At 34.2% G+C, this 21,271-nt stretch overlaps 1 protein-coding gene and 1 pseudogene across 1 annotated transcript; both read left to right on the forward strand.

The window, feature by feature from the left end:
• The first annotated feature begins 352 nt into the window (after positions 1–352).
• LOC114296360 (uncharacterized) lies at positions 353–16,052 on the forward strand (annotated as a pseudogene).
• A 2,015-nt stretch (positions 16,053–18,067) lies between these two features.
• LOC145797713 (uncharacterized) lies at positions 18,068–21,043 on the forward strand. The gene is made up of 8 exons (XM_082885125.1): positions 18,068–18,505; positions 18,663–18,827; positions 18,909–19,131; positions 19,592–19,921; positions 20,117–20,151; positions 20,239–20,246; positions 20,401–20,626; positions 20,765–21,043. The coding sequence occupies exons 1-8, from the start codon at positions 18,068–18,070 to the stop codon at positions 21,041–21,043; spliced, it is 1,704 nt and encodes a 567-aa protein (XP_082741251.1).
• Positions 21,044–21,271: the final 228 nt, after the last annotated feature.

Raw genomic sequence — 21,271 nt, forward strand, 5'->3', positions numbered from 1 at the left:
TTTATAATAGCACCCGGCAAATCAATAAAAACATTACCCATTCCAATAATTATTTGACCATGTCGTTTCCAAATCTCATCTTTTGTTCGTGAAGCATAATATATCCATTGATTGAAATCCTATAAAAATAAATAAATAAATAATAATAATAATAATAAATCTATCTATTATTACTATAAATTAAAGTACCCAAATATATATATATATATATATATATATGTAATATATAGAAAAGTAAATAAATTTAAATATTATAAAAACAATGCAAATATAGTGTATTACCGTAGTAATTCTCATAAAAGTCTGCGTAGAACTAGGTGGAAGGAATGTGATATAAATCGAGACAACAGAGATGACGGAGACAAATTTGGAGTGGAAGGAATGTGATATGAATCAAGGCTACAGAGACGACAGAGATAAATTCGGAGTCGATGAAAGATACAAGGGCTTAGCAACCCGGATTAGCCTCCTCTCCTGCCTTCTACTGTCCAACGGCTTCCAGCTAAATCTACTGACGCCGGAAGCCTTCCATTGTTGTTGTTGTTCCACTAGGTTTGTTGATGGAGAGAAAGGAGGCACAAGTGTAGGAAGAGAGAGAGAGGGGGATTGTGTTATGAGTTTCTAAAAAAGGCGTGAGACAAAGGGGTGAAAGCATCTGGGTATTTATTTCAAAATAAAATAAAATAAAAATTTTTTGTTGCTTACCTCCGTTTTGCCAAAATGACAGAAATCGGCGTCGTTTGGCTAGTCTGTTGAACTCCACAGATGTGGCTCCCTCTTCGCTGTTGTCTTCATGCGTCTCTATCTGGTAGATATGGCTGGAAACTGTTGGACAATAAATGGCAGGAGGGGATTTTTGTTGGCGAAACGGAGGTAAGTAACGGAAATTATTTTATTTTATTTTGAAATACATACCCAGATGCTTTTACCCCTTGTCTCATGCCTTTTTGAGAAACTCACAACCCAATCTCTCTCTCTCTCTAGACCTATATGCTTGTTCCTCCTCTCCATCAGCAACCTAGCGACGACGGTGGAACATTGATGATGGTGGAAGGCTTCCGGCGTATGCATTCCGGCGTCCTTGGTAGATATGGCTGGAAGCTGTTGGACAGTAAAAGGCAGGAGAGGAGGCTAATCCGGGTTGTTGAGTCCTTGTATCTTTCATCGACTCTGAATTTATCTCCGTAGGCTCTGGAGCCTCGATTCATATCACATTCCTTCCCCTTCGAATTTGTCTCCGTTGTCTCTGTAGCCTCGATTCATATCACATTCCTTCCACCTAGTTCTACGCTGACTTTCACGCGAATTACTATGATAATACACTATATTTGCATTGTTTTTATAATATTTAAATTTATTTACTTTTATATATTATATATATGTATATTTGGGTACATTAATTTATGGTAATAATAGATAGATTTATTATTATTATTATTATTATTTATTTATTTATTTTTGAAATGATTTCAATCAATGGATTTATGATGTTTCACGAACAGAGGATGAGATATGGAAACGACATGGTCAAATAGTTATTGGAATGAGTTAAGTTTTTATTGAATTGTCGGGTGCTATTATAAATTATCTGAAGAGTATGCATGAAAGGGATAAGTATAATGGTAAACTGTTGGCTACCGTGCAAATTACATCTATTTTTGTGGGTCTTAAATTGTCGTTCAAGATTGATGGACCTGTAAATGTATCCCATGATCCAGCAGTAGTAAGAGATGGAGTAAGGCAAGATGTACTGGATATTTGTAGCATGGTAAGAATGGCGGGTACGAGATTTCGACAAAACCAGTATCCACCAGTGTGGAATTTATTCTGGAATTACCGGTATACTCCTCAATACTTCCCACCCAAGACTGTGAGAGATTTGAAGAAAGTTGCTTTATTCAATTATACTCATCCTGTTTTCTTTGTTATCGTCGGCATGGCAAAATTCATATTCAAAATACATGAGATAAGGAAGAAAAATGATAGAGATTTGGATCGTCATGTAAGGTTGGATTTCCATCCGGTTGATATGACGGGTTGGGAGACAAGAATTCCCCTTAACGCTCACCTTCTAGATTATGATCCACATCAGTCACCCCTCCTTCATGTGCTTTACTACCACAATAATCCAACAGTACCAACGCCTCCACTTCAGATAAGGTTCACATATCCGCCAGCCTGTAGAGTGACTCCTTATTTGTGGATTGTTTTAGCCCATTGTGATGTCAATCAACCCCAAGCAATTTGGCTGGGTAGAACACTAAAAGAATTGCATGAGATCTTCCCCAATGTTTTGGCGAAGATTCACTACCTATTGGTCAACCATTTTTATAATGATCATTTTTGCAATTAGAAATTTGGCGCTGACTTGCCAAATCTTCTAAGACATGGACCCTATGGGTTTAGAGGGCTCCCTATTGGTCAACCATTTTTATAATGATCGTTTTTGCAATCAGAAATTTGGGGCTAACTTGCCAAAACTTCTAAGACAAGGATCCTATGGGTTCAAAGGGCTCAAATTATAAGGCAATACAATTGTGTACAATTTCACAGTTTTATTTTTTATTTTTTATAATGTAAGCTTTCAAGACTTCCTCATTTTAGATTCATCTCTTTTTTTTGGTTTTTCTCTCTCATATTGTTCCATTACATATTGGATTGTTTACAATTTTGATGTGCTACAACTTGATTAATGCTCTTATTCAAAAGCATGATAAACATGTTTATTGTCTTTGGTTTTTTACTGGAATAAAAAAAATAAATAAAAAACTCTTGAACTTAGATTTCTTGATGTGTGTTTGACATCTTGGCTTATTCTTTGCCTCCTTTCTTGAATTGACGAAAAGAGAAATGGAACGAAGCCTTTGTTTTTCAATATTTTCTTCAAATGTAATTGCACGCAACTACCACCTGCAGAATACACTATTGTACACATTTGCTAGAAGCAACCTTTGCTTGCTTGAAAGTCTCAAGTGGTCATGCCTCAATTATATTGACAAATCACGTTAGGAGAATGTGTTGTTGCTTAGTCTTAAGTAGCATGTTAAGAGTTAAGACAAGTATTGGTCTTGCCGCAATATAGTGTGTATTTTGTACTTTTAATTTATATTTTATTTAGTCTTATTGCATTTATTTTTATAATTGAATAGGCGCAACAAATCATATCACGGTGCCTAGCGTAGTTAGTGGAGCTTTGTACCTTATTTCATTGATTAAAGCTTTTTATTCTACAATTTTAATTTCTCAGGTAGTTTCTAACAAGTTTCTACAAATTTCAATTTCTCCGGTGGCGCTTCTTTAATTTCATGTTTTTCAAGTGTTCTACAATTTCAATTTTTAGCAGCAATTTTCTCAGGTGGTTTCAAGCCTTTTAGGATGTAGTGTTTCTACAATTTCTCAGGTGGTAATGCAACCATCAATCACAACATTCGAAGCGTTTTATGTTTTTAACAAAAGGAGCCAGGTGGTAATGCATTGATCACAACAAGCGTGGAAGTTTTATCCGAAGTGACTAGGCAACATCCAACAAACTTCCATTATATATGTAATAGCAAGAATAGAGATTAGGTTTCTATCCGAAGAGATTAGGTAGCATCCAACAGTTTATAGATATGTCTAATTTACATTCAATATGTAACTCTTAAAGTCTTTTACAACTTTGAAACTTTCTTTTTTATATCTATGAGCATCTCCAATGCTAATAGGCGTTTTACCTATCTAAATGTTGCTATAAAGTATAAATTTTACTTTGCCTATTAACTGTTTCATATTTCTACTCCAATCATACTTTTTATTTTAGCTATTCATTTATATACTATTAACTTTATAGAATGCCACGTTAACAATAAAGATGGAGGGAGATGATCATCATGATTAAATACAATTTGTCTAACCTTTGAATGCAGCTAGTGATTGTGAGTTGAGCTAAAATACCTAATCATATGCCTAGTGTATTGTAGTTTAAAAAAGTAAATTATGCTGGGCATTTTAACTAACAAGCATATATGCCTAGTGGATTGGAGATACTCTAAGCATAGAAGGAGAAGAATGGATTATATTTTATACGTGGTTTATTTAATGCATTCAAGTAAGTTTGTTTTAATTATTGCTTTTAGTATGAAGCATGCGAAACTAAATTAATTACTAGGGCTAGGATGAAGTTACATATTTATAATTGTTCATGTGATTTAATTTCTTCAAAAAAATAATATGTTTTAATTGCCTGCCACCACTACCAACCCTCTATGAGCTCCGGTGACTGAACGGTCACTTTCTTATGATCATTGGCAACACTTTGCCCAACAACTTCGGCACCCCCACTGCCGATCACCAAGCATGTTTATTAGTTTTTATTTTCAAAACATTATGCACACCAACCAAGTTTTGGGTTTTTCTTTCTTGTTTTTCTATTTTATAAAAAATAAACTAAAATTGAAACATAAAACAGGCAACTGACAACGTTATCCAATGAGTGAACTTGTTCTTTTTTCCTCCCTTTATTCTCTTTCTTATAAGATGGGGCCATACAGAAAACAAAAATACTCTTGTAACTATCCTTTCAAATTCTTTTAATTTTCCTTTCATTTGATCTTTATAAGCCTAGTCCTGATCTTTATAAGCCTAGTCCTAATCAGTTACAGGTCTTGTTTGACGTATGCCAAAACGATCAACATATAGAGTTCTATTGTGCTGGACAATGACACTTGCTTAGTGTCATGGTCGCATATGTTTATGTATAAGCATATAATAACTCTTGCAATTCCTTTCCAGTGTTTTTGAACACAAACGTTCCCAATAATGAAGATGATATTTCCTATGTTATTTAAAAGAGAAGCAGTAGTTGATTGTAGGTCAAATTTTAGTATTCGTCTTGGTTTCTCTATTCACATTTTTAGCATTCTTTTCCCACTGCAACCAGTTAACTTACAATGTGTCCCCATAACTGATTGGTTCCTTACCTGTGGAGGATTATATAACTCTTTTAGTTATGAGCTGAGAAGATGAAGACTATAATTTGAAACTACAAAATGTACTGCATGTTGGGCATTCTATATTGAGTGACCATTGCTATTTCCTTTTCTCTTGACCAGGTTAAGCTTTCAGACAAGTTATCACATGGGCAGTTTCTCTGTATTCATGAGATGACAGTACAGGCTTTTAAATGCGTTCTGCGGGCAGTGGTTGCTGCTACATTAGATCTGATGCTTGGAGAGCCTGAAAACGGGCCAATTAAATCAATCCTGTAAAAAGTTTAGTCTCTCGTCTGGAGGCAGCTGGACATAGTTTTAAAGAAGAAATATGAATGGAATCTCTGCAGCTTAAAAAAATAAAAAGAAAGCGAGGAAATTTGCAATTCTCTCTGGCTTATGCCATAAAGGTACTTGATGTTGGCTTCTGAGTTCCAAACTTTTGGCAATGGCCTGCATTTTTAAAAGAAGTTATCCTCACCCATTTTTGTACACATGAATCTGTTTTATATGAGTATCAATAACCATGACTAGTGCCTAGTAAAGAAACACATTTTGGATGGTTTGAAGCTGGAGAAATGAAGGCTGCCATTGAACTGGTTAAGTTGATAATTGTCTCATTTTTTATTTTTGAGCTAAGCGACCTTCTAATTATGTGTTAAAATTTTCACACGACATTGAATACTTGCAAATCGGATGCTTTTGTGAAGCAAACTCCCACATTGCCTAGGCACAAAAAAAGAAAAAAAAAGTGTAGTAGTAGATAAGCATGAGGGCACCTCACCCAAAGAGCTAATTATTGGATTGAGTTTTATCCAAGACCATGTAAGGTGATATTAGAGCCAGAGTACCTAGGGAGGTAGGGTGTGTGTCCTTGGTCTGCATGCAAACTCCTCCGATGATTACCATGTTACATAGTATTGGGTAGAACTTAACCCCAAAACCTAGCTATTGAGGTGATGATGCCCTCAAGCTTATACTGCGCATTACCTTTGTACTCGGGCAATGTAGGACTTCGCTTGATAGCTTTGTCCATCCAATCAAATTCCAGTCAGACCTCTTTGTTAACAGCAATCAATGGACATATCACATGTTTCTTGATGGCATGGAGGACTTTGGACTCACCACTGTTCATGACTTCTTGGTGAATGCATATGAAGTCACTAACTTACGAGAAGAGTTCTTGCTTGGTGAAAAAAATTGTAAATATATGCAAAGAAACTGATGTATTTCTTGAAAACTTTAATGAGTGAAAAGAGTTTTGTATGATATGTCCAAGGGTAAATAAGGTAAAGCGGTGATGGCCGAATGGGTTAGGATCAAATTTGAAGGAATATCAGAGAGAGCGAAAGGAAGAGGAGAGGGAGATCGGAGTAACTTTTTATATAATGATAATGTTTACGTAATTTTATAAATATAATCTTAACTAACTAATACGATTACATTTGTGCATAAATAAAATATAATTTATTTTACAGGACAACGCGACCATAGTAATAATTTTATTAGTTAATCTCACAATATTCGTAATTTCATTCAACTTAAGTCAACAAGCCTTTGTTGTTTCTAAAGGCACCCTATTTTAATATTTGGACACCTCAATTTTAACATTTTCTTATTACAATTCTAACCCAAACTAAAATGAATAAAAAGGACAAAAATTACTTGTTTAGACACCTACCCGTCTCTATCTCCGACCACACCACTATTCCGATCACTTCCTCCACCTCTAGTCACCACCTCTTTTATTTTTTTGGGGGGCTGAATAAGTCACCATCTCAATCCTTCTCTTCTCTCCATTTGCCACCATTCAACCTAGCCTAATTTTGATCAGTCAAGAGGCTTCCCTTGCCCCATTTTAGGGAAAAATTATCTCGTCATTTAGGAACACCATGCAAGGGCGAAATTAGGAATTTTATTGATAAGGGACAATGTATATATAAGCAAAATATAAAATTAATTCTATTACACTACTAATTGAACATAATTTCATATATAAGAATTGCAAAATAAGTATTTGACAAGAAAGCTAAATAAATTTAACAAATATATATATTTTTTCAATTTTTGAAAGTTTTGAATTGACTAGGTCTCAATATATAGTCGGTTAAACTATCGTTTTAAACTATATTATTGATCAAAAATGTTTAAGACCCCCTTTCCCCTCACCCCCTTTGACCCTCTCTCTTTTTTGATTGGCTACTTTTTCTTTTGCTTTTTATTTTTTCCCATTATCCTTCAATCACCATCCGCCACGTGTGTGTGGGGATTGTGGGGGTGGTGATTGGAGGGGGTCTCTATCAATGCTCTTTATTGATTGATATAATCTAAAATATAAAAAGTGAAAGAAGATTAAGTCTCCTAAAACACAATGCTTAAATTTATACTTAAATGCTATTGAATGTTATATGTTAGTTGATATTTAGAAATTAATAAACTAAAACCTAACCCCTGCCATGTTAGTGTGGATAAATAATTTAGGGGTAAATTTTTCGATTTTCTAGTATTATTACTCACTAAAAAAGTATACACACCATTTAATTTTTAAAATTAAAAAAATAAGTGACATGTAACTCTTATATTAATAAAATCAACCCAATAAAATTGATACTATTATTTAAAATGTGAAATAATTATAGATAATTTCATTATACATTATGAAATACTAATGAAATAGAAAATTAATAAAATAATTTTTATAAAATTAAGATATCATTCCATTATATATGTTATAAATACTCATAAATATAGAATTAATAATAAATCATAAAAAATTAAAGGGGTACATGGTTCCGCCACTGCCATCACATGGCCATATCCCTAACCAATCACAAATCACCATATCCTTAATTGTTCCCTAATCACCCAATATAAAATTATAAATTTTACCCTCTTTACTAATTACAATACTCTGTGACCGTACCCTAGACCACCAAATAACTTCTCCCATTTTAGGCTTCAATTCCCTCTCTTCCTTGGTTAATCTCCCTCTCATGTGATTTTCCTGCTCAAATACAAGAGAAAGAAAGAGAGGATAGCCCTCAACCCCCTCCATAACTATTGAACTCGTGGGTTTTTTCTCCATTTCCCCTTTTGGGTTTTCTTTCATCCTTCACTCCATCGTAGTAAGAAACCATTTCTATATATGCTTAACCACCCATTACATTAGCTTCTCATGTAAAGCAACAAGAGACTACCTAGAGCTCAGTTGAAGCTCAACCTTAGGGGAGCTCTCCTATAATTGAAGGAGAAAAAAAGAAAAAAAAAAAAAAGAAAAAAAAGAGAGGAAAAATTACATGCAGGTGGGAGATAGAAAAAAATTTACAAATACATGGGGTCCAAGTGTGTCTATGGTGGCATGCAAATAAAAAGTTATGGGGGTGCAAGTGTCACTTGCACTTGCAGAGGTAATTTTTTTTTTTTTCTTCCACTTGCATGTAATTCTCCAAAAAAGAGTTTAAACCTTATAATAAAATAAATCTTAAATTTTGTAATTTTATCAATTTAAATTCTAATATTTTTTATTTATGCTCAATATAAATAATCTGTTTATTTTCGTTAAGTTAACTTAATTGAAAAAAATGATATTGTAGCATTAAGCTCAATGTAAAAAGGTATTTTAGACAATTTTTATATATTTTTAGTACACCTCATAACTTTTACTTAATAAAAATAAAAATAGGATTCAGATTAAAAATAAATGAAAATATTATGATTTAAATTGATAAAAATAAAAAATTCAAAATTTATCTTGCTATTAAATCAAATCCCCCCCCCCCCCCCCAATTTTTTTTGGTGATTTTCTCTTTCATTATTTTATTTTATTTTTTATATTAAACACAAAGTAATAGGATTCAAATTAGAAAATAAATATAGAATTAACTTGCTTATATTTAGAGGTGAAATAATAAAATAAAAACTAAAATTATAAATAACATTTACTAGAAAAGAATCATGATATCGAAGTATCACACACAGGTAGCAGCAATGAAATTGCCGGTGACCTTGTTAAGGTTTGTTTTGTGGGCCATTGTGGAGCTCTCTATTGCATATCTTTATTACTTTTTTTTTTTTGAATTTTTAAGGTAAAATCGTTAGCACAAAATAAGATAAAGTATTATCGAACATAAATAAAAAAATTATAAATATAAAAAAATGAAAATATACTGAATTTTTATATTTAATAATTTTTTTAAAGATATATATATATATATTTTATAAATTTTATATTTTTAAATATTTCTAGATTAAGTGAATCTAAAAATTAAAAAATTTGTTTAAAATATTATAAAATTCATTGAAAAAAAAATAAATTAAAAAATCAAAATCTGTTTTTGAAAATTTCAATTTTTGCTTTTCCGAAGTTTCTATTTTACATATTATATGTAAATCCAGTACAGACAAATGTTAACAAGTGTCCTAAGAATATTGTTTAATATTGAAATTGTTGTAATTAAAAAATTGAACATAGAAAAAATTTGGGAATTTTTTTTTTCAAGTCCATGATATTAAGATTTTATAACATAAATGACATACAATATTTTCATAATAGTTAAGATCTTCAATATTTCTACACAGAAAATTCAACTTAGAGAAATTTTGCCCGACTCAGAGAAATTTTAATTTTCAATTTCAAAATTTCTCTATGATTATACTAGAGAATTTTGAAATCTCTCTGAGTTGGGACCGAAATTTCTCTGAGTCAAATTTTTTCTGTAAAAAGGTTGAGGGACCTTATCTAATAAAAAAAACAACTTTGACATCTCCTACTACATAAAATTGGAGAGGGATGTTTCACTAATTTTCTCAAAAAATATTAATTTTTTTAAATCAATAAAAAAAGTAATTTGAAATTAGTAAAAACTATTTTTTATGTTTTTATTTGATATATTTTTGTTCTTGTATCTTAGGAGCACTTGAGTACAACATTTTCGGGACCAAATTCTTTATCCCAAAAAAGAAAATTTTGTTGTAAAAAACACTTGTCGTCATAAGAATAGCAGCTAAAAGATCGTTTTGGAATTTTTTTTAAAAAAAAATAGTTACAAAATTTTAAAAATGTCACTAATAAATGTTTATTTTAGGGATAAAATAATTTGGTGCCAAATTTTTTATTTTTTTTAGACAAAAAAGTTGGTTCAAAATAATAGTAATTCATCACTAAATGTTTAATTTTGTCGCTAAAATACAATAATGATACTTTTTAACAATTAAAATATTTTGTTTCTAAAAATAATTTTATTTCTAATTTTTTTTTTTATTATTTTTTTTTAACAGGGAAATCTTCCCACCCTTCCGCAGGTCCAAGGCAGCGCCCCATGAGGAGATCACCAAGGTGTCCTGTTGTTTGTTCCGAGTAATAGACTATAACCTGGAAGCTTGTCCCGACCTCCCAAGGCAAGCTTCGATTAAGTCGTTCCTAGTAAGAGACTATAACCTGGAAGCTTGTCTCGACCTCCCAAGGCAAGCTTCGAAAGGCAGCAGCGCCCCATGAGGAGATCACTAAGGTGTCCTGTTGTTCGTTCCGAGTAATAGATTATAACCTGAAAGCTTGTCCTGACCTCCCAAGGCAAGCTTCGATTAAGTCGTTCCGAGTAAGAGACTATAACCTAGAAGCTTGTCTCGACCTCCCAAGGCAAGCTTCGAAAGGCAGCGCCCCATGAGGAGATCACCAGGGTGTCCTGTTGCTTGTTCCGAGTAAGAGACTATAACCTGGAAGCTTGTCCCGACCTCCCAAGGCAAGGTTCGATTAAGTCATTCCGAGTAAGAGACTATAATCTGGAAGCTTGTCCCGACCTCCTAAGGCAAGTTTCGATTAAGTCAGGACTCGCACAACGGGGGAGCATTAAACCCACACAAAGTAGCTGATTAGGCATCCTTGAGGTTCAACCTCCTAACCAACAATGCTTCGCCTAGGAGATTGGCCCAAGAGGGAAATTGAACTTGTGACCTTGGGGCTTAAACCCAAGGCCTTACCACAATGCGACAACCCCTTGGGTTATTTCTAAATTTTTATTTCTAAAACAATGTTGTAATGATATGTAAGGCATCGTTTTTGGCCTATTCTTCCAAGATTCCTTGAAAATACGGCTGAAATGGTTTGTACTGTTGATTGGTGGGGGATGACTTGGGTGACTCCTAGTTCAATCCAAAATCTCTTGGAATGGTGGCATGGAACTGCAATCAAGAAGAAATTCAGAGACATTTCGAAAGTACATCATTTGGACCATTTGGAAAGTAGGAAACCTGCTGATTTTTGAGAAGATTCAACCTAATTGGGGCTGCATTTTTCAATCGATCAAGGCACATTCAAAACACAAGGATTACTCCATCAACGTTTGTTTCGACCAACTGAAGCAAATTATGTCTGGGCCAGAATGACTTCCTTTTGTTTCTTTGTTTTTATTGCTACTGGGTGGGTGCTTTCTCCTTTTTCCGTTCTTAGCTCTGTTGCTTCTTGTTGTTGGTCTCCCACCAACTTACTTTGTTGTTCTTCTTAGGAGGGTTTGCACATGATTTGATGCCTCCTCTTGTGCCAATATAGTTGGGATAATGGGAGGTCACTATGATGCATTTCTTCCCTTCCCTCCATGTATCGATGTCTTTCTTTCATTAATAAAGAGCTTCTTTATCGCTGAAAAAAAAAAGAAAAAAAAAAGGGCATGATTTACCCATTTTTTAAGCTCCAATAGACAAATATACCAAAGTGGTGCTATAACTTGGAGCCTATTATGGAGGATATATCATGTTCTAGGCATTGATGATTTTAAGTTTTAGGTCATTTACCTCATTACTTAAAGCTCATAATGAAAGTTAAAAAAAAAAAAAAAAAAAAAAAAAAATTGTTGAAGGCCCCAATTTTTAAGAAAATGCAATAAGATAGATCCTATTTTAGTGTTTGGTCTAAGATCTCAAAAATTCTTAAACTATTATTTGTAAAAATGAATATGTTAGGGATTCTTAAATTTTGTCCTAAAATGATATGGATAATATAGATTTAAAGTTGGTGGGATTTGAGTCATACCTAAAATAATTTTGGTCCTTAAAAATATTTTTTGAATAATTTTTCACAGTATTATTATTTATAAAAAGATAAATTTACACACCGAACAACAGAAATAGAAAAGAGTAAAGCTATATGCTATCTTATGTTTTATATACTCATTTTGTTTGTTTGTCTGTCACTTGTTCGGGTTTTTGCTGCAATTGGTTTCTCATCAACCTTTTGTGATTGTACTAACAAATGATTGGGTGTTCTCCTCAATGCCAACCTAATTAAGATTGTGGCATTTTGTTTTAATACTTTTTGTACTTTCACTTCTTTATTAATGTAATCTCATATGAAATGTATGTTTTTTTTAATCAATAAAAGGTTCTTTTTGCTGATAAAAAAAAATAAAGAATTAAGTCACAAAAAAATGGTTAGAACTATAAACTTGGGTATGATGATATCTCTGGTGATTTTTATTGTACTAATACATGCATTCTTTTTGTGAGTGTGTGTGTGTGTGTGTGTGTTGGGCAATATTCTAAAGTCTCCCTCAATGTCGCCAAGAATGTTCACAGGCTGTGTGCCTGGACCATTCAAACATCAAGGTCTCATTACTGGAGGATCTCTTGAACCTCTTAATAACTGCCGTTAGATCAGCCACCTTGGCACTAATACTCCTACAAAGTGGAGGAGGGAGGGGACCTCTTAATAACTGCCGTTAGATCAGCCACCTTGGCACTAATACTCCTACAAAGTGGAGGGGGGGTGTCCCAGCCCCTGCAAAGTCAACAAAAATCATACATATATATATATGTTAAATATATATTTTTTATGTAATCTCTTAACAGTGGCCCCCTTGTTTGTATTCACCTCTGGTCTTCCTTTCCTCCCATTTCAAAGTTGGGCCCCACCTCATCCAATGATACAAACAAATATCTGTGAATAAAAAAAACTAAAAAATAAATAAAAGTCATGTGATACAAATTACAACTTACAAGTGAGTCACGTGGTGGGATGGGATGTCAAGCTTATTGAGGAAGTTTGGAGCTTTAACAAACAAGCAAACATCTCATATTAGAGCAGTTCAAAAAATAAAATAAAAAATAGAGCTCTCATTTGAAAGGATTTTCTCTTCTTTTTTTTTCTGCTATGAACTAGGAGAACCAATAACTCTTAACGGCAAAACCCACATTTTAGAGAGCAATTGACAAAGAAAGGTAACATTCAATAACTCAAGAACTCACTTTGTTTTTATTAATTTATTTTAAAATTAAAATATTTAGTTAATAAATAGAGAATGAGATATTCATTTTTATTTTGGTTTTTTTCCTTATGATTAGTAGAGAAGATGACTCCCAACTTTTGGACATGTTCTCACTTATCACTATCATCAGTATTTCTCCTTTTTTCTCAATAGAAGGTAAGTCTCCCTGTTTTTATGTTTGTTAATTTTAATCTGTTTATATAAATTGTATATTTTATGTTTGAATTTATTTAATGTTTTGTATATTGTTAAAGATGATATGTGCTTGTAATATAAATAAAATTTGAAGTTATCAAAAGTTTAGATTCATAAAAAAAATAATGTATAAATAAAATTTTCAGGTTATCAGAAGGTTAAATGTGTTCATGTCATGGGGAAGCTAAAAACAATTGATACATTCTTTAAAAGAAAGAGTGTTGATAATTCAACATCTGATGTGCCTAACTTGAACTCTAATATTGAGACTTCAATTCCTGATCAACATCCTTCAAAAAAATCCACGAGTTGAATGTCAAGATGTAGACACTTCTTCTTTAGAGCGTGATCCTGGGATACGTCCTCAAATATGGGATTATCCAACTAATCAACAAGATGAAACTCGAAGGGCTTATATCAAGGCAGGACCATATCAGTTTCTTTTTTCAAAATATCCTCCGTTTGGGTCTATAAATCATCCTCATCGATTTCAATCATCTTGGTTCAATATATTTCATTGGTTGGAGTACCCTCCTTCAAAAGATGCTGCATATTGCCTACCATGCTATCTTTTTAGTAAAAAACCAACTGGTCGGCTTGGAGCTAATGCATTCACTATTGATGGATTTCGAAATTGGAAAAAAGTGAATGATGGAATTAATTGTGCCTTTCTATGCCATATGGGTAAGGATCCGTGTTCAACTCATAATAATGCCGTGAAATGTTGTGATATTTTGATGAAGCAATCCCAACATATTGATAAGGTTATAGATAGGCAATCTTCTGAACAGATTATGAATAATCGTTTGCGACTAAAGGCGTCAATAGACGGTGTTCGTTGGCTAACTTCTCAAGGTTGTGCTTTTAGAGGCCATGACGAACGTCCCAATTCAAAAAATCGAGGTAACTTTCTTGAGTTGATAAAGTTTTTAGCCACATGCAATGAAAAAGTTGCTGATGTTGTCTTGAATGCCCCTAAAAATGCCAAATATACTTCGCCAACCATTCAAAAAGAAATGTTACATATTTTATCAAGTATGGTGCAAAATAAGATTCGTGAAGAATTTGGGGATTCGAAGTTTTGCATAATTGTAGATGAAGCTCGAGATGAGTCCAAAAAGGAGCAAATGGCTATTGTTTTGAGATTTGTTGACCAAGATGGTTTTGTAAGGAAGCGTTTCTTCGATCTTGTACATGTTAAAGATATTACTTCCTTGACTCTAAGTTGGAAATAGCTAATGTCCTTTGTAGAAATAGTCTTGATGTTCAAAACATTTGTGGACAAGGATATGATGGTGCTAGTAATATGCGTGGCGAGTGGAATGGATTACAGGCTTTATTTCTAAATGAATGTCCCTATGCATATTATGTATATTGTTGGGCTCATCGACTACAATTAGCACTAGTTGCGGCATCAAGAGAGGTAATCCCAGTTCATAAGTTCTTTTCTAAGTTAACTTTCATTGTTAATATTGTTGGTGCATCTTGCAAGCGTAATGATGAACTACATGAAGCTCAAGCTATTGAAATTGCACACTTGATTTCCATTGATGAACTTGAGACTGGAAGAGGGGCAAATCAAATTGGCACTTTGCAACGAGCTGGAGATACTAGATGGAGCTCACATTTTAAATCAATAGGTAGTTTAATAAAGATGTTTGGGGCAACTTGTACAGTTCTTAAAAACGTAATCAAGGATGGATCCACTTCTTCTCAACGTGGGGATGCCGATGCAGCGTATGATATGATTTCATCCTTTGAGTTTGTTTTTATTATGCATTTAATGAGGGAAATTATGGGTAGAACTGATATTCTTTGTCAAGCTTTGCAGGAAAAAACCCAAGACATCTCAAATGCTATGCATTTAGTTGCAACTACAAAAGCACTTATTCAAAAGTTGAGAGAAGATGGTTGGGACAGTCTCGTTGGGGAAGTAAAATTATTTTGTGAACGATATGAGATTGAAATACTTGACATGAGTGCTCGATACATTGCGAGTTGAGGTCCACCTCGTAATCAACAAAATCACATAACAATCGAGCATCACTATCGAATAGATATCTTTACTGTTGCAATCGACTCTCAGTTACAGGAACTAAATCATCGGTTTAGTGAGCAAGCAATGGAGCTCTTTAATCTTAGCTCAAGTTTGGATCCTAAGGGTGCATATAATTCATTAAAAATTGTTGATATTTGCACTCTTGTTGAGAAATTCTATCCTCAAGATTTCACAGAGCAAGAAAGAATTCATTTGAAATTTCAGTTGCAACACTTTGAGCTTGATGTGCCTCATCATCCGGATTTACAAAATCTCTCCACAATTTCTGAACTATGCCGGGGGTTAGTTGAAACGGGAAGTCAAAAACTTACCATTTGGTTCATAGATTGATTCTTCTCATATTGACACGTCCTGTTTCAACCGTTACTACAAAAATGAATATTGACACGTCCTGTTTCAACCGTTACTACAGAAAGGGCATTTTCAGCAATGAATATTGTAAAAACTAGCCTTCGCAACAAAATGGAAGATGAATTTCTTACAGATTGTTTGGTTGTTTACATTGAGAAAGAAATCGCAGAAAATTTTAGCTCAGAAATGATTATAGATGATTTCTATTCTCTGAAGCATCGTTGAGCACAACTTTGATAGGAAATTATGTGCCTTTTTGTTAGTTTTACAGTAAAGGAGACAAGATATAGTCATTTTGTAACACATCTTTTGTTATATCATGCTGTTAATGTATAAAGAATTTTAATCTTTGTTGCTTCATAAATGGTTATAGCTAGTGGATATTTATTTATTATTTAAGTCCACATTTATAATATTAATTTGGCCCCCCCAATTAAGAAATCCAACCTCCGCCCCTGCCTACAACAATTAGAGTGGATTGTCACCACAACCCGAACATCGTTACTGTTTCGAGAAAACCCACTAAAATAGAGGGTATCCAAGAACTTTACCCTAAGCCTTAAACCTCTAAACACGCCTTCGTGCATCATCTTCTGAAGAACATCTTGTTCTTTCATTCCAGTGGAATTGTCTTTTCTCGCATGCCATTCATCAAACAATGCAATGGTCTTATTGTTCAATCTGATCATGTAGAAACTGGTGTTCATGTAGTTGGCTTCGGACCACTGGTCGCCATTGAAATGATCGACACTGATTTGGAGGTCGATCGTTTCGTTTAGAACTAGTCTTGAAAACAGATTCCTGAACCACATTACATCAGTGTCCTGTCAGTCAAAGAATTAATCAACTAGTTAGATCATGTCTAGTAATGGACCTATTTATAATGTAGACCCAAAACCTGTGTCTAACAATATATATATATATATATATATATAAGAAAAAAAATGAAAGAATTAAGCAACTGGCTAAATCATATCTATCAGTATCAGCCTTGTTTGATAGTACTCATAAGTCAACTTATTTACCTTATATGCTTAAAAAAAAAATAATTTATTGCTTTTGGTTGTAATTTTAAATTATAACTTATTTGACTTTTTAAAATTTATTTGGCCTAAAAAAGTAAGATTTTCTTAAACTACAATTTATAGCTTTTTTTCAGCTTATTTGAAAGGGATTTTTATTGATAAATCCATTTTAGAGTTGTTATAACCCATTAGGTCCACAAATGAATATTATAACCTGATTAGTCCCATAAACTTTTCTTTTTATTCCATTAGGTCCATTTTTCTAATTTACTATGTTTACTTGGACTATTTTGCCTCCATATATATATATGTACAGTGTTAATACATATTACGTGCCTGTTTCCACGCTGATTCAGTTTGGCAGTTTCTATTTTACGCTTTTCATCACCATTTCATTTCGAAGGGATACGTTTCTATTTTGCATGCTTGTTCCAAGGCTTGGATGTGCTAGGGTTCATTCTTGCTGTTGTAGTCTGCTTTTGCGATTTTCGAGTGAAGACGACGAAGAGGAAGGTGTTCGGTTGTCACATTTGCTGGACTGTAACTAGTTCAAATCAGTTTTTTTCCAGTTTCTGGACGATTGTAGGATTGCGTGATTAAGGTTAGTATCAATTTGGTTATGAATACATGTTCATTCGTATGATGGATCAGATGCTCTGTTTTTGGATTGATATGGATCGGATACTCTGTTTTTTCAATTATATGCATTTTACGTGGTCCTGTGGAGAGGAGTTCATTCAGATTATGTGAAGAATGTTTAGTTCTCATTTTACTTTGATGTATCCATAATGAGGCTCTGTCTGGATGATATAATTGAGAGTATATGTATCAATGTGAATGTTTATATTTTGTTAATGTGCAATATGTGAAGAATGTGGATGTTCTCATTTTAAATTGATGTTTGCTTAATGAGGCTCTGTGTGTGTGATATAATTTAGAGTATATGTGTCAATGTAAATGTTGACATCTTGTTAATATTGTGTGAAGATTGTTGATGGTGTCATTTTACTTTGATGTTTGATTTATGAGGCTCTGCGTGGGTGATATAATTCGAAGAATATGTATATGTATCAATGTGAATGTTCACATCTCTTAATGTGAATTATGGAATTAGCACTTGAACTGTACACATAGTCATCTATTTTCTGCGCAATGTGAATGTTCATATCGATTTTGATTACTGTTCGTTGTTGTGGTTTTATGTTTTTACAGGAGATGGATACCTTTATGATGTTGGTGTGTACATATGGTTGTAGTACAACTGTAATAAATGTTGCCCGCGCATTGTGTTATTCTCGTTTAGTGGAGTGTTTGTGTGAAAAGTGGGATGAGTTGTCTGCTTGTTCTATTTCATTGTTCTTTGAACTACCTGGGATTAATAGGTGTGATTTGGACAATGAGGAAGAATTTCAGAACATGTTACTGCTTGCTAAATCAATGGGGGTACAACATGTAGAAGTTGTGGTTGAGTTGAAAAGTGATATTGGGCAGTCAAGTAGCTCGGGATCGTTGCGTGTGGGGGTTGAGGAAGAAATTGATGCACTATGTAGATTTTGCCACCATAAGGAGAAGGTGTTGTTGTCAGCCCCGTGGGCAAATGGTATTATGCATGTGGGACAACGGTTTGTTGAAGGTGCACAAGAATTTCGTGAGGTTTTATGTAAGTATGCCATCCAATGTGGGTTTCAGTTTACGTACGTCAAGAACGAGACAACAAGAGTTACTGCTATGTGTGCGCTGCGGGAGGAGAGGCTGCTTGTGGGCTATACATTGTAGAGCACAATGAGCAAATGGTTTTTTCTACATGAAGAGGTTTAGTGATGTGCATAGTTGTGGTACGGATGTCCAAACATCGAAGAATCCACGAGTTAGTTCGGATTTGGTGTCGAGTACCATATCTGAAATTGTGAGGGACAAGTCGTTGACTCGGTCGTGTGATGTGGTGACTATTTTGAAGAGGGATTATGGGCTAGATGTGAGTTACCATGTCGTATGATTGGGTGTGGAGAAAGCAAAGGCTGATATTCATGGAGATCACTCATTATTGTTTGACCAGTTGCGGTGGTATTCGAATGCTGTGATGCGGTACAATCCGGGGAGTTATGTCCATATTGGCTATGATGCGAGTAGTCAACAGTTTTGTTGTTTCTTTGTGTCATTCGCTGCGTGTATTTCTGGGTTCAATTCTTGTCGGCCTTTACCATTCCTGGATGAAACATTCCTCAAAGGAAAGTACAAAGGTCAGCTACTTGCGGCAACGGCGAAAGACAGAAACAATGGTTAGTATTTTTTTTAGCTGTCTATTCATGTCAATATTCACATTGAGTAGCATAGTTTGGACAAATGAGTGATTGACAAATTATAAGTAATGTGAACATTGACATTAGTATGCACTGATATGAATGTTCACATCTGTGTCTGCTAATGGCAGTAATGTGAACATTCACGTAAGTATACATTGAAGTGAATGGTCACATCAGTGTATACTACTATCAGTTGATCCATTAATGAACAGTACTGTGAATGTTCACATTATCAATGACTCAACAATCAACAATGAATTATTAATGGTCGTTAATGTGAATGTTCAGGTCATTGATGTTTATGAACTGGAATCCAAAAATAACAATAGTAATAGGGCAATGTAGATATGAACATTCACATGACCTGTTTCGTTTATATTGTTTTCTATTCACTTTCGAATATTGTGAACAGTTGTATATTGGTGTTGTGTTGTAGGTCTGTTTCCTGTTGCATTTGCGATTGTTGATTCAGAGACCACGGCCAATTGGTCGTGGTTCTTGCATGAACTTGGGAAGGTTGTTGATGGTAAGCTCCAGATTACTTTTATTTTGGATCGTAATCTTGGTCTGTTAGAAGCTATGCCAAAGGTGTTCCCATCGGCTCATCACGGTTATTGCTTACAACATCTGAAGAGCAATTTAAGAGACTGGATGAAAGGAATTGATGATGGATTCAGGGATCACCTAGTAAGTAGTTTGGGTGACTGTGCTTACGAGCCAACTGTGGTAGGGTTCCATGAAAAGCTTGCAAAATTAAAAGAGGAGGGTAAACAACGAGCACATAATTTTTTCAAGAACTTGGCACCTGAGCACTAGGCAAATTCATACTTCAGGTAATAATAGTTTCCTAAAGTGTTCCAATTGTCAAGTTTAGAATGGTAGCGATATGAATTTTCAGTTTAGAATGGCAACAATCTTCCAATTGTGTTTCATGTTTAATGTAAATGATGTGAATGTTCAGATCTGCTAATGATGACTGATGTCAAAGATGTGAATGTTCACATCTGTTAATTTGTCAAACAGTCATGCAATGTATTACAGATTTGAATGTTCACATCTGTCATATTTTGTTGTTGTTAACAGTCAAATCTGTCTATCATTTAAGTTGATGTTAATGTTCACATCTGTCTATCATTTAAGTTGATGTTAATGTTCACTGCGAATGATGTTAATGTTCACATCTGTCAACGTTAATGTTTAGACCTGTTAAATTCTGTATTGTAAAATGTTTGTGATGTTATGCAGGGGCATGCGTTATGGGGAGATGACATCCAATGCGGCGGAGTCATTTAATAACTGGATTAAAGAAGCACGTAATCTTCCTATAACTCAAATGGTGGACACAATTTGTACTCAGTTGATGGGGCAAATGTCTGCACGGCGTGACCAAGCAAACAAATGGAATGAGCTTATTTGTCCTACATTCGAAACAAGGCTTATGGATTCGTTCAACGATAGCAAGTCTTGGCAAGTTAGCAAAGCCAATGAGGATGTGTTTGAAGTTCATTCGATACCATCTGTTACAGTTGATGTTGCGAGGCGTACATGTTCTTGCTTCAAATGGCAAATCAATGGATTCCTGTATGACCATGCTGTTATTGCCATTCAGAAGAGCCGCTACAATCTCAATGATTGTGTGGAACATTACTTTCATGTAGAGACATATCGTGCAGCCTATTCGGGTGCCATATTCCCTATACCATCGGTGGAGAAGCCGACTTTTGATCCGACGAACTTCACTATATACCCGCCAACTGTGAAAAGACCACCCGGAAGGCTAAAAAAGAATAGGATCCCATCAAGGGGTGAGAAACTGAAGCAAATAAGGTGCGGGAGATGTGAGAAGTTGGGGAGCCATAATCGGAAATCATGCAAGGAGCCGATATAGGATGTACATTTTTCATTTGAACATTGTGTTTTACATTGGATTCTTATATTCATTTTTGAAATAAGATTGTGTTGTGTTGGCAAGCAAAATAATAGTTTGGCAAACTTAGTAATTCATTTGTGTTTTTCCTTTTTCTTTTTGGGTACGAAACTGATATTTTGTTAAAGTTGTGATGATGAATTCATGATGTGGACATTCACACTTACGTAAAAGAATCATATTATGTGA

The sequence above is a fragment of the Camellia sinensis genome, chromosome 8 (assembly GCF_055761805.1).
Source record: "Camellia sinensis isolate YWXY chromosome 8, ASM5576180v1, whole genome shotgun sequence".
Lineage (NCBI taxonomy): Eukaryota > Viridiplantae > Streptophyta > Magnoliopsida > Ericales > Theaceae > Camellia > Camellia sinensis.